The sequence below is a fragment of the Elaeis guineensis genome, chromosome 13, assembly GCF_000442705.2.
Source record: "Elaeis guineensis isolate ETL-2024a chromosome 13, EG11, whole genome shotgun sequence".
NCBI lineage: Eukaryota > Viridiplantae > Streptophyta > Magnoliopsida > Arecales > Arecaceae > Elaeis > Elaeis guineensis.
Genome location: NC_026005.2, coordinates 16,334,638 through 16,348,383, shown reverse-complemented (window position 1 = coordinate 16,348,383; position 13,746 = coordinate 16,334,638). Strand labels below are relative to the sequence as shown.

Below are 13,746 nucleotides of genomic sequence, written 5' to 3'. Positions count from 1 at the left end.
TCTTAAGTTGGTCGGTTGATAGTTGCATCCGGAAGAAGGTCGAGTAAAACAAAATATTTGTCGAACTTTCATTATCTACAAAAAATTTTTTTACATCATAGTTTGCTATTGTAGCCGAAACAACAACAGCGTCGTCGTGGAGAGTTTGGATGCCCCGAACGTCTTCTTCTATAAAAGTAATCGCGTCGTCCGGGCGCGGCTTCTTCGTGGGCTCCCCCTTAGCAGACGTCTCCGGGCCAAGTCGTTTGGAAATCATATTGATGACCCCGGCCGTCGGCTGATTGGTGGTTGCTTCCTCAGTCGGCTGGGATCGTCGGTCGGCCACAGGTTGGGTCGGCGGGTTCCTCCGGAATTTATCGAGATACCCTCGGCGGATGAGAGCTTCGATCTCATCCTTAAGCTGGATGCATTGCTCGGTGTTGTGGCCGTGGCCCCGGTGGAATCGGCAGTACTTCCGTCGGTCGAGACCTTTTGCCTTCAGAGGCGGAGGCCGTCGCAGGTATTCTTTCCCCTCGATCTCCATCAAAATCTACGCACGGGGGCAGAGAGAGGAGTGTAGGAATCATACCTGGGGCGTGTTGGCCTTGGAGTCTGCCGTCGGGGCGACTTTTGGTTCTATTGTGGTGTCGAGACCCGACCATCGGTCGGGGGCCTGCTGGGCTCAGCGGGGTTCCGACCCTTCCTTCGTTTTTCCTTCGGACCCTTGAACTCGGTTGAGCGTCGGTCGGAGGCCCCTTCGTCTGTGCGCATATACTTGTACGCGCGCTCCAGCAATTCGGCATATGTACGGGGGAGGGTCTTGTCTAGGGAGTAGGTGAATCGGGACGCCCTCAGCCCCCGTTTCATGGCTGAGATAGCCATGTCTTCGTTGAGATCCCGAACCTCAAGCGTGGCCGTATTGAATCGCGCCACGAAGTGTCGGAGCGTCTCGTTTTCTCCCTGTTTGAGGGAGAAAAGGCTGTCCGACATTCGCGGCGGCTTCCGACTGGTACTGAAGTAAGCCACGAAAGAGTGCTCGAGCTGCCTGAAGGAGTGGATACTCCCCGATCGAAGACCGGAGTACCAGGCCCTGGCAGCCTTGCAGAGTGTGGCGGGGAAGCCGATGCAAAAGAGAGCGTCGGTTGCCCCCTGAATCGTCATGAGAGCTTTATAGCTCTCCAGGTGGTCGATTGGGTCGGTGGAGCCGTCGTAGGGCTCCACGTGCGGCATCTTGAACCGACCGGAAATCGGTTCATCGAGAATGAGTCGGGAGAGAGGTTGGGCGGTCTGAAAGTCGACGTCGTTCGAAGACTTCTGCCCGTCCACCTGCAACTGCGCAAGCCGACGGTCAATTTTCTCGAACCTGTGTTCGTAGTCGTCCGTCCGTCAGTGCTGGGAGACCCCAGGAGTGGAGTCTCCGGAGGATTCCGAGAAGGAGGCGGACGGCGTCCGCGGTCGCTTCTCCTTCCTCACTCGTTCCAGCAGGGAAGGAGAGAGCTGCTGGGACTGACGGGCATCGCGCCGTGGCCGCCCCTCCTCCTCTCCATGGGAGCGCTGCGGCGGGCGCTCGCACGGAGACAACTGAGATCGACGCGGGCGTCGGCGGCTGCTCCTGGAGGGCATCGGACGTGCCGTCGGTTGTTGCTGGAGGCTCTTGACCGCGTCCGTCAGTACAGTCATCTACCGTACGATTGCAGCGATCTGCACCTCCGTGGTCACCGCGGGTTGCGGAGAGTTGGGATCCGCCGCGGAGGGTGACGGAGAGGCCTCTTCCCGACGGAAAGAGCGCCTCGCCGACCCAGTGACCCTCGATCGTTGGGCTCTTGTCTTTGTCATTAGTATCTACTAGGCCTGGCTTCCCCTTCCTGGCGCGCCAATCTGTTGCGGCCAATCCCCTCGTCGCCTGGTTGTCGGAAACGAGCGCCTGCAAAAAAAAAAGTCCACACAGACCGGTGGTGGCTCCGGCGGGGATCCTCCGACGGTCAAGTTAGAGAGGTGACTGGGCAACAGTGAAATGAAGACAGAGAGCTCAATCGAGAGAGAGAAAGAGAGAGTTAGAGGGAGCAAGCCTGTTGCTTCGAAGGCCCCTGCACTGTTGCCTTCCCCGATATATATATAGTGGAGTGTGGTATGGCGCCGTCATTAATGGCGCGGACAATTGAGGAATTGTCAACTCACTGTAGACCGTCAGAGTCGCCGTGAAAGTGTCACGTCGCCGTGGGGCTGTCAAATCACTAGGGTTGACAATGCCCTAGGTGGCAGTGCCGCATGTCGCTGTCAGGGCTGACAGTCTCTGGCAGCTGTACGGCGATCGGAGGAGTCGACCGTCCCTAGGTCGGTGGTCATTTGTGTGGCGTCGGGCGAAGATTCGGACCCCTCTGATAATCAGCCGGGCACGTTGCGAAGTCGGCCATCGGACTCCCCAGTTCTGACGGTCGGGAGAGTGGGAAAGGTCTGCCCGACCGACATATCCTCAGTCGGTAAAGGGCCGTTAATCGACCGGTGATGGCGTCTGGTCGGTCGGTCGATCGGTCGGTCGGTCGGTCGGATATGTCCGACCATGAGCCGTCGTGAGCGGGAACGATCGGTATCCCCCAACACCCCTCTTTCTGCTCCGTTTTTCACTATTGCTTCTTCAATTTGCCTTACCATGTGACATCAAGCTCTTTCTCATTTCCAATCGCGTCCCCAACCCTATATTTTTAAGTTCTACACTCTCATTAATAAAAAAATAAAATATATATTTTAACTTTTAAAAAATAGAAATAGAATTTACAACCATCCCAATCGCAGCCTAATACCATTCCATTTCTCGGCTGACTCGGCCCCAAAACCTCGCCGTGCGCTCCAAATGATCGCCGGCTCCGTTTCCGCGTCCGCGCTCCGCGTCCCCAAGCGCCAAAACGCCGACCGCAACGTTGCCTGCTTCGCCAAAAGGAGCCACGAAGCCTCGTAACGGGCTCCCTAAGAAACGGGAAACGAGTAGGGTGACGCGCACTCTCGAAGCCGAAACGAATATCGCGGCGGCGAGGTCTATAACTACTTCCCGATCCCCACACCCAACCGACAATCGTTGGCTCGCACACAGATTCTGTGCGGAAGCCTAATCATGCCCGTTAACATGTGGGTGTCAATTTGTGAAAAGGTGACACCAGTATCCTACGGCATAAACGGACGGCCGAGATGATAGGCCCGTTACCGCATATAACATCTGTACGGGCATCCGGATTGCGATGCACACCGAGCCGACGAATCTTCTCTCCGGGATCCGACTTCTCTCTCCCCCATCTCTCTCTCTCTTATGGGCAGTAGGGAGAGAACGGGGAGCAGCGAATGCGTACTCCACAAACCATCTCTTCCTCCTCAAAACCCTAGATCCTCGCCGCTCCGCCTTCCTGTTTCGATCCTCTGTTCTTTCCTCTCCTCCGAGGTCGGTCTAGATCTCGTGGAATTCAGCTCCAGAGATACCCGAATCCATTTTCTCCGCGTAGAAAGAGACCTTTCTCTTAGCTGTGATCAAACTGGACTCTTGTGCAATCCATTCTCCGATCGTTTGACTCCACTCCAATCTTGATCCCAGATTTATTCGCTCGATTCGGTATTTATTCGTAATTATTGCCTCGATCGCGCTTGGATCGGTGGTAAAGATCTGAATTTTACCTGCATTGCTTGTGATTTCTATCCATAATCTACTTGATCCGGGTTTTTATTAGTAGGAGTACTTACTGGGATTTGTTGATTCTTTTGGTGTTTTTGTAGGGTTTTTGAGTGGATTTATTCTCGGGTTGGATCTGGAGGTATGGAATTGTGAATTAGAGTGCATTGGGGTTGCTGGCCATGGCGGTTCCATCAGGGAATGCGGTGGTCCCAGAGCAGATGCAGTTTTCGGGTGGTGGTGGTGGAGGACGAGTTGGCGGCGGTGGTGAGGTGCAGCGGCAGTGGTTTCTTGATGAGAGGGATGGGTTCATTTCATGGCTGAGAGGAGAGTTTGCAGCGGCGAATTCCATTATTGACCTTTTGATTCAGCACCTCCGGGCCACCGGCGAGCCTGGGGAGTATGATCATGTGGTCGGGTGCATTCACCAGCGGCGCAGTCTATGGCAGCCCGTCCTCCACTTCCAGCAGTACTTCCCGGTGGCTGAGGTCATGTTTGCCTTGCAGCAGGTGGCTTGGAGGAGGCAGCAGAAGAGGCACTTTGATGGGCCGAAGGACAAGGACATGAGGAAGCTGGGGTTTGGGTACCGGCAGGCGCATCGTTTTGAGGGTGTTCGGGAGAACCATAGCTCCCCTGTTTCAGTTTCAGTTGGGGGGGATGTGGCCAAGGCAGAGAAGGTGGAAGATAATTTGAAGAAAGGAGAAGATTCGATGCCAAAGGGCAAAGCCCAGGTGTCAGAAACGAAGGACTCATCAGACGCAGTGCAGAAGCATGGTAAGCATTTGTAGCTTTTCCTATATTGTCATGTTCTTATCATTCTGGTGGTTATCATGAGCATTTTTTTTCATTAGTTTGAGGTAAAATGGTAAATGATTCATACATGACTTTTTATGTGTTTTTATCGATGCATGTCTTCAAATAACAGATAATATGCATAGCATTTCTGACCTGTTATTTATGGGGCTTCATAATCTATGTTTTCAATATGATTTTGAATACTCCCTGTTTTTGAAAATTATTAAGTTGCCAATGCATGATCTAACTCTTGTAAAATGTAGTACTGTCATAGTAATGTTAGATATCTTTCCTCTCTAGAGAAGTAAGTTATAAGCTGGATGTATTTGATTAAATTTCTCCCATTCGAAAGGAATGAATTTTGAATAAATATTGCAACACAATGATTATTATAGTTTCTAATTTACTGTCTTTATGCATCGGATACATCCAGGGGTTGGTGATGTTTCAACCTCGAAGAACAATTGCAGCCTGAGGGAGGGAGAAAATCTGGTTGGAACTGAGTCCAATAATTTGGAGCCTACTCTTACGGATGTTAGCACTAACTTCACAGGTATGTATTTCATAATTCACAGGTTTGAAAGATCTTCGAGACAACAGAAAATGGACCACGATATACAGGATCAGGTTTAATATGCTTAATGTGCAGTCAAATTTCAAATTAATACAGCGTGTTGAGGTCTAGCAGTTCCATCATCATATAATGTTCTTTGCTTCTTCCTGCAATGAATAAAATTATGTTTTTCATGACACTTACATTTCAGGTGCTGTAGTTTTGCATTGCATGGAAATTGCAGCTCTTTAAAGTTTGCTGGGAAAAAAGGTTGATCTCTGATGGTCTAATTATAATGAACACAATCCTCTATGACATGAGTTGCAATCAGTTTGTGACGAGTAACAAGTGCATCGAGCTACTCATTCTCTTGACACATCAGTCCTTTCTTCAAAATTGTCAATAGATAGATGACTCTATCTTTTAATTACTTATATTTGGTGGTACTTAAATATTTTCTAGTGTGAAGCATCTAAGTTTTTCTTCTTGTTTCGACGAACTTAAACTTAGTGTCCCACAAGTCAAACCTTATCACAAAACCCCTCAGTTTATCCATTCATATTTGAAATTATAACCTCTCAACTTGCAGTGTTATTTTACAATTCAGGTAGCTTAGGATGATGATCTCATGGAATATGTGCCAAATGCTCGTAATAAGTGGACATGGAACAGACTGAAATTGAGACTTTTCTTCACGTTGTTTGAAATGGTTGCTTCAACAATGCAAACATCCATTCCCTCTTGATCTCTCTTTTTCTCCCTTCTAGTGGGGTTCTCTCAGTAAGTATCCTAGAATAATTTTATTCTATCTTTTAACAGCTTTGCGACCTCTTTATTGCCATCAAGGGATAGCATATGCTACATTCGCTTTTTGATCAACTTTAGTATTAATCCATGAAGAAGGAATATTGAAGGAACCTAAATCTAGAGGATCATTGTCATTATTTACCATTGATGCCTTCCACTTCTTCCTAATCAAAGTGGGGTTGGTTTTGTAGCCGAACTCTAGGCTGAGAGAACTCTTATATGATCCTTCAAACTCTGTTTGAATGCTGGGGAATTGAAGGAAGTGACATCAGAATGGTTTATCAAATTTAGGAATCTCAGCGCGGTTATCTTTTAATCTTGAAACAGTTTACCATTTCCTTCTTTTTCCTTCTGCTCTTCTAGAAGGCAACAATGTCCTTTGACTGAGCTGATTCTGAATATTTCAATTTTATGATTCCTGTTAATTGATAAGCAGACAACCAAACAAGGACATCATTTGTTTTTGTTACTTTGATTTGAGTTGTAAGTTTAAATTTTATCAGGCAACAGATGAGGCGTACTTCTCACATTTTCATTTCCTTTACTTCCCCTGTTAACATTTAAACACAGCCTTGGATACAACTGATTTCACATATTTAAGTTTTATCATGCCCATTTAAATGATAGATAGTCCTCTAAGACCTATTACCTATTGTAGCCTAAACAAATCCCTTCTATTATAATTTTTAGTTAGAAGTCAGAAGGCTTTTGTGGACGGTTGTCTAGCTTTACTATTTTCCTGAGCAGTTTCATTACAAGTTTCCAGAAAAATTGCTGTGGTACAGTGAAAACTAAGATTAGCTTACCATAGATGTTCTCAAAAGTACGAAAAAAAGCTAGGAGGCTCCATTGAAAAGGAAAAGCTCATGAAGCCCACCCATTTGGCCTAGCAGCTCATCATTCAACCAACTGCTGTGGCTTGTGTATTGCACCAATTTTTGTGAATTACATGAATACTCTCTTGTCATGTGGAAAAGGGAACTTTTTGTGCGCACAAAATGGGAGTCCTGTAGCAGTATCATAAAGCTATTAACAACTCCCAAACTAGTTTTAAATAAGTATGACCATAATCTGATTACTGAGCTACTCCCAGTTTATTCATGTATTGTTCTAATCTAGCTAATTGCTGCTCTAAAAATCTAATCAATAAGTGGATTGGTTACAATGAGTTGGACTGCATTTCGAGCCATGATGGTAAAACCTTTCTTTTCAACTTGGATAAGAATCAGATTGCCACCCATGTTGAATCCAGAATCCAAGGGAAACTTGAATGGGGGATGGGGGACTTGGACCTAATTCTGAGTGCATCAACCACCCCTTGACATGGGGAACGTGTGATAAAGGGAGTGTTGGATTTGATATAGGGGCCCATCTCTACTGTTCATTTTCATGTTGTAGTTGCTATATACAGTGACCTAAGCTTCTTCATTCTAACTCTTCATTCTATGATATGATTGGATGAAAACAAATTGTGCTCTTCAAGATGCTTGTTAATCTTCTGTTTTGGCTACTGTAACCTTACTTTTAATTGGATCTAAACAGACAATTTGTGACTTCCATCGTCATCATCATTCGATTAAATAACCATTATTATTATTATTCAATTAAATAACCATTCCAAAGTTGAGCTCTCATTCTCTATTTTCCTTTTTTTTCCTTATAAAGGGTCTAGCAATGATTCTATTCCTGGCCATGATGCAGATATTAGCTTAAACCAAGTTGGAAAAGAAAAATTAATTCCAATGCCCAAAGATTTTCTGGCTAATGAAATAAGTGATGGAAAGACGGTATATTCTCATATTACCATTATTGTTCTTTCTCTTCTCCATAATAGCTGCTTCTTTAATAAGGAAAATTTCTTTTTTAAGCCTTCTGGTGCATGCTAATTATTAAAGCATAAATATGATTTTGCAGGTCAATGTTGTTGAAGGACTTAAGCTCTATGATGAGATATTGGATAGCTCAGAAATCACCAGACTTATTTCATTGACAAATGAATTGAGAGCTGCTGGTCGCAGAGGAGAATTTCAAGGCAAGATCACTTTTGTCCATTTTATTCTCTCTTGAAAAGATGAGATGGGCACCATAGTTTTGCATGCATTCATGCTGATACAATGAGGTCCTGACTGAAGAAACATTTTCTTATTTCTTTTGGATGACATATGAAGCTTCTATGACTCTTTTTTATTTTAAGGAAACTGATAAGTTTTTCAATGAAGACATCCAATGCTGCATATCTCAGTAATAGGCAAAGCATATTTGTTTTATGGAGCAGAGTTACTATAAAATGAAATATTCTCTTCTTCATGCCCCTTTGTTTCCATTTTGAACATAATAAAAACGCACTTATGTAGGCATAATATTTGATCCTAAGTTGGGAATGTCTTGAAAAGCTTCTATGTTTCTGTCCTTAAAAGAGCTGAACTGTAGTATAACTGTTGATAGATATTTTTCTAAGAAGTTGCTACATTATAATTTTTATTTTTAACCTGTTGAATAATTTTTCTGGTTAGTGCTAACAAAAATTCTTCCATCAAATAGATAATAAATATGGGAATCATTAATTCCCAATTGAGCTTCACCTAAGTTTCTTAAGCTTATGTTGTAATTCATTCCTTTTATTAATCAGTTTGTGTCTCCTTTGTTGCAGAAAGATGATATAACAGACACCAAACTAATATTATAAAGCATGAGTTGGAATCTTCAGGTTTATCATTATTTTGGCATGACTGAAATCAATTGAAAAGCATGCTAAAATTGTGTAAAATTCTTTCATGACTATAACTGAATGCTGTAGGCTCCAGCTTGCTCTAATTAATAAAATTCTCATCCGAAACTAATCACTGTTCTCTTTCTCCTATCCTAGTCAATCCCCCCCCCTCCCTCCCTAATGTTTCTCCTTTGCGCAATCTTCCTATCATAGAATCCAAATAGGCACTGCTAATTCTAATTAAACTTGTTCTTGCTCCCATGTGCAATGCATATGCTTGTGTACTAGTATATATATGTCTGTGCATGTGCATGCATCCAATGAATTCAACTTTGTTTCTTTAGCAGGGAGTGATAAAAATCCATATCTAATGCCATATGTCTCATTAGTGATTTCATGATGTCTTATGAAGCTTTTTTATCATGGAAATGTTTTTGAGTGATAAGGTTAGTATATGTTATAGCATTCCTCTTATGCAGATGAATGCCATAGATTTTGGTAGTGAATGGTAAGTGGCCCAAATGTAAGATGAAACCTGCACCCCTTGAAGCTCTGTACTTGAAAATTCAATAAGGATTCATGATTATTGGAAGCATAATCATGGAACTATGTGTGCTTCAAAGTGATAATGTGGTCTTTTGCTTGGCAATGGCCCATCACTTTCGTGTGCATCTCTTTTTTTGTTTCATATTTCATAAAGTAGTTCCCAGTCATTGATGTGACACAGAAACGATGCTTTCTTGGGTATCAAAGGTGTGTATGTGTGTATCACTTTTTTGTGTATAAAGTTGCGCTTTGTTCTGGCAACCAGATCTGATGTTTCAAATGGCTATGAGTAGAATCCGATGTCCATATTGTGCCATTATTTATGATCTTGGAATGATGTGAAGCAGGGCAGACGATTGTGATGTCAAAAAGACCAACGAGGGGGCATGGACGGGAAATGATTCAGTTAGGCATTCCTATTACTGAAGGACCCCCAGAAGATGAAAATACAGCTGGGACCTGTAAAGGCAAGTTCCCCTTATTTCTTCTAAGCTAAAGTGTACATTGATATTGCCTTTTTCCCCTCTTTTTTTTCTAATGTGGACCTAAAATTCAACTTTCAGAGCGGAAGGTCGAAGGGATTCCTAATTTAGTGCAGGATGTGTTTGATCGCTTGGTTCAGCTGCAGATTATTCCTAGCAAGCCTGACTTTTGCACTATTGACTTCTTTAATGAGGTAAGCGGTTGCTGATGGTGATGCCTGATTAGTATCATATATGTGAGCCTGATTTTTGTTCTTGTATGTAGGGGGATCATTCACATCCTTATACCTGGCCACCCTGGTATGGTAGGCCTGTTTGTAGCTTATTTTTGACAGAATGTGACATTGTCTTTGGCCGAGCAATTGGGGGAGATCACCGTGTGGGAGATTATAGAGGTCCTCTCAAGCTATCTCTTGCAATGGGGTATGCTAATAGTGTCAATCAGACTTTATTGTTAATTGATTATGGCATTTCATTTTCTCTGATCAACTTATGGGTGGCAAGCTGTATGTTTCTGCTTGTGCTTGTGATATGCGCATCTTTTGTTAAGCTAGTTAATTTCTTATGAAACTGGAACAAATGCTTAGACCATTCAGCTTTTCCTAAGGGATCTTTTAATGTCTGGACCCTTTTTAATGTGTAGTCATCTTGTTTAGTGATAATTCATACATCAGAAATTGCAAGCCTGCAAGCATGAGATTTCGGGATAGCAAAGTTTGATAGAAACATCGAAAATGTTATTAATCTTTTTGCTTAATGGGTGGCATTATGTGTAATATTGAACTCTTTGGTCGGTCTAATTTGTAGACTTCAGAAGTTGTGGATAGGTTGACTGATCCATGACTAGCCTTGCAAGGAGATGGGAGTCTATTTCCTCTGTTCCTGAACAGTTTTGTGATATCTGGGGTTCAGATTCTGGTTGTTATGTATATCCTAGGGCTGGTTGATAGTAGCTGCCTTAAACCAGAAAAAGGAGGTTTTCTTGGTGGGGGGTGGGGGGCTGCGGAGAGGAGGGCGTGTATCTTGAGGAGTCTACATAATTATGGGACTGCTAATACCTTCATGATGAAATGCAGACCTATATGTATCTAATCTTTAAGCGCATCAAGAACTCATTTGTTGTTTATGCTTTGGTCAAATTGGACTCATAAAGGAAGAGTTACTCCATGAAAACCACCAACATGACTGATCATATCATCAAATGTGTTTGGTTGCATAAAAATAGCACACGCAAAAAATGCTTAAATATCATCCAAATGCGATTATAAGCCATGTCATAAGTTAAACAGACAACAAAATTCTCATGATAATTTGATTTCATAACTTAAATTATTCAGCCACTGTTGTACATTACCTAAGTTCATATTTTGTTCTTCTGGATGTGCAGTACCATCTAGTGCACGCACTTTATTGGATAATTCCTATTTGTATATGTTGAAGAGTCAATCAGGGCAATCTTTGACATCTATCAATCTGTAATGCATCACAACTTACTGCATATATTAGTGTATAAAAGGAAACAATCATTTGGAGAAATAGCTGGAACCAAGGAAATTCATGGTGTATCCTGTCCAATCTAAATTGCTTCAGTTAGTGAATGATTCTGCCAATATTTTGTAACCTGTGCTCTCTCTTCTTTTTGTGCTATAGGGCTCTTCTTGTGATTGAAGGAAAAAGTGCTGATCTGGCCAAGCATGCCATCCCCTCCCTACGCAAGCAGTGCATCTTTCTAACTTTTGGGAAGTCGCAACCAAAAAATTCTTTTCCATCCGAAGACTTGTGCCTTTTTCCATCCACTTTACCTCCATCACCTCAGGGATCAACTTCAGTTAGACCACAGAATGTTGCCCGTCATTCATCTGGCCCTAAGCATTATGGAGTTGTTCCTACCACTGGGGTCCTGCCAGCACCCCCTATCCGTCCCCAACACCTGCCCCCACCTAATGGAATCCCACCAATCTTCATTGCACCTTCCCCTGTCAACCCTGCGGCTGTGCCTTATCCTGCACCTGTCCCAGTGACACCCTCATCAGCTGCATGGACAGTAGCTGCACCTGCAAGGCACTCAGCACCTCGACTGCCGATTCCTGGCACTGGAGTGTTCCTGCCCCCACCTAGTTCTGGCCATTCTCCAACATCGCAGCAGCCACATGTGGCTCCAGGATCCACTGGAACTAGCTCTCCTCCAGAGACTACTGCCTTACCTGAGAACGAGAGCAACGGGTTGGAAAAGCCAAATTGTATCAACCATGCTTCTTCAAAGACTTCACCAAAGAATAGAGCAGATGAGACAGGATCTAAACTGGATTGTAATGGGAACTCCAATAGTGGTATTGATGTTTGTGGGAGGACAGTTGTAGGTAAGGAAGACCAGCAGAATGTTGCTGCCAAGAGGAAGGTGGTGAACAGGCCAGCAGGTAATACTACTATGTAGATCAAAGAGGACATTGAGAGTGGAGATGAAGATCTTTTCTGTTGAAGTAATAGCAGGAAAGGATGGTCAGGAAATCTCATGGAGTCTCGGGGCAAGTGTAAAGTGCAACAGAGGGGTTGCTGGACCGCTTTGTAAGTTTAGATTTCGGACTGAATCTGTTTTCAATTTTTGTAGGGTCTAAAATTTTCCTTATTTTTTCCCATTTCATTTTTGCTGTCATTGTTCTCGAACTTATTTATTTGACAAACTTTACGTACAAGTGATGACAGAAACATTATCTCCAGACAGCGTTGCTTGCTTAATCATTCAGGGAGGGAGAGTGGCAAATTTTTTGCCTCCGCAGCTCATACAAACTCTTGGTGAACTGAGTGCTCGCTCCCATGCGCATTGTAAATGTGCTAAGTTCATGGGTCTGAGTATTTATGTTGCTATCATTTCTTTTTAATTGGAAACTGGGCAGGTGTTGCATCCAATCACCATCAATGAACCCTCTGGATATTGAGGCATTGCAGTTAAAATCCGTGAAGGTAATGTGGGGTCAGAATGTGTACCCTGAATGGTTTATCCTTGTCGTTTTTCTTTTCCTTTTATGATAGATGAATAGTTTACCCTTATGACCAGTTTTTTCCAGAGAATAAAAGAGGAAAGTATAACCAAATCTATGATAATGCTAGCACTCTGTTAATGTTATTGTTTTTCTTTTGTGTGTGTATTCTTTTCGGACTATCACTTCTACTTGCAAACTTGGTACCCTAATTGGATATTAACCAAACCCACCAATGAATGGCTTGGGTGTTGAATCAAAAATCAAATCCGTCGAAACTTTTGGTATCCTACTTGGATATGACCTGAAATTGACCCAGACTCACATAATTCCCTGGTTTATTATACAAACATATACACATGTATACACATAAATACAAACAGGTGTGCGTGCGTGCGTGCGTGCGTGTGCGTGTGCGTGTAGCACCCTTGTTGGCTTATGAGTGGTCAACTCCATCATATCTAACATGAGGTATTTGGTCGGCAAGCATCATGCAACATCCAAACTATTATTAGATTAATTGGGCTTTCTAATAGAAATAGGCACGAGTGTACTAATTTAGGGCTATGACACATGGAATTCAATCTTTTTGCAAGATCGTGTTAAGGTGTATTAAGCACTGTAATTAGATCTGTTGTTGTTCTCTTTGTATGAACTTGCTAATTGACTTTGCTTGATCAACGAAGTATTAGTTGCTGAGAATAGGGATGTCAACCGGTCAGATATAGGTTGAATAGGCCATTACCATACTTGTCTCATACTTGTTGCGGAGTTGGGTGGGACAAAATGAATAGGATTAGATGAGACTATTGGATAAAACTATAAAAATCAATATTTTTGCATAACTCTTTTCTTTTCTTTTCTTTTTTTTCCTTCTTTTTTGTTGTTGTTGTTGTTGTTGTTGTTGTGCCCTGAGTGGGAGATTTGTAAAAGGTTATACATATATCCAGGTCGGGCTCATAGCAGGTTTTACAATTACTCCCACCTACTTTAGATTCAGTGCAGATAAAATCTGTACCCAATTGGGCAAAATAAACTGTAAACCCTATATAGAGAAAGGCCCAAATTAAAAGAATGAGTTGTTGGAGGAATAGTAGCCGGTTATCTTATCAAAGAAAAGCAATAATCTTACCAAAAAAAAAAGAAAAAAAAAAAAGCAATAATCCAAGCTGTCTTTTTTACATCAAAGATCCTATGAGTGCAGGTGATGATTGTCCACAAAACCCACAAAATAAAAAATT

At 43.1% G+C, this 13,746-nt stretch overlaps 1 protein-coding gene across 3 annotated transcripts; it reads left to right on the top strand.

The window, feature by feature from the left end:
* Positions 1-3,211: 3,211 nt before the first annotated feature.
* LOC105056388 (RNA demethylase ALKBH10B) lies at positions 3,212-12,244 on the top strand. 3 transcript variants are annotated; one of them, XM_010938565.4, is made up of 9 exons: positions 3,212-3,577; positions 3,739-4,408; positions 4,863-4,982; positions 7,455-7,576; positions 7,704-7,821; positions 9,393-9,512; positions 9,609-9,721; positions 9,793-9,950; positions 11,178-12,244. In XM_010938565.4, exons 2-9 carry the CDS (start codon positions 3,817-3,819, stop codon positions 11,959-11,961), a joined length of 2,127 nt encoding a protein of 708 aa, XP_010936867.1. In that variant the 5' UTR covers positions 3,212-3,577; positions 3,739-3,816; the 3' UTR covers positions 11,962-12,244. The 3 variants fall into 3 exon arrangements, with proteins under 3 accessions (XP_010936867.1, XP_010936866.1, XP_010936869.1); XM_010938564.3 differs by having other exon boundaries at positions 3,212-3,620; XM_010938567.4 differs by having other exon boundaries at positions 3,213-3,620; positions 7,491-7,576.
* Positions 12,245-13,746: the final 1,502 nt, after the last annotated feature.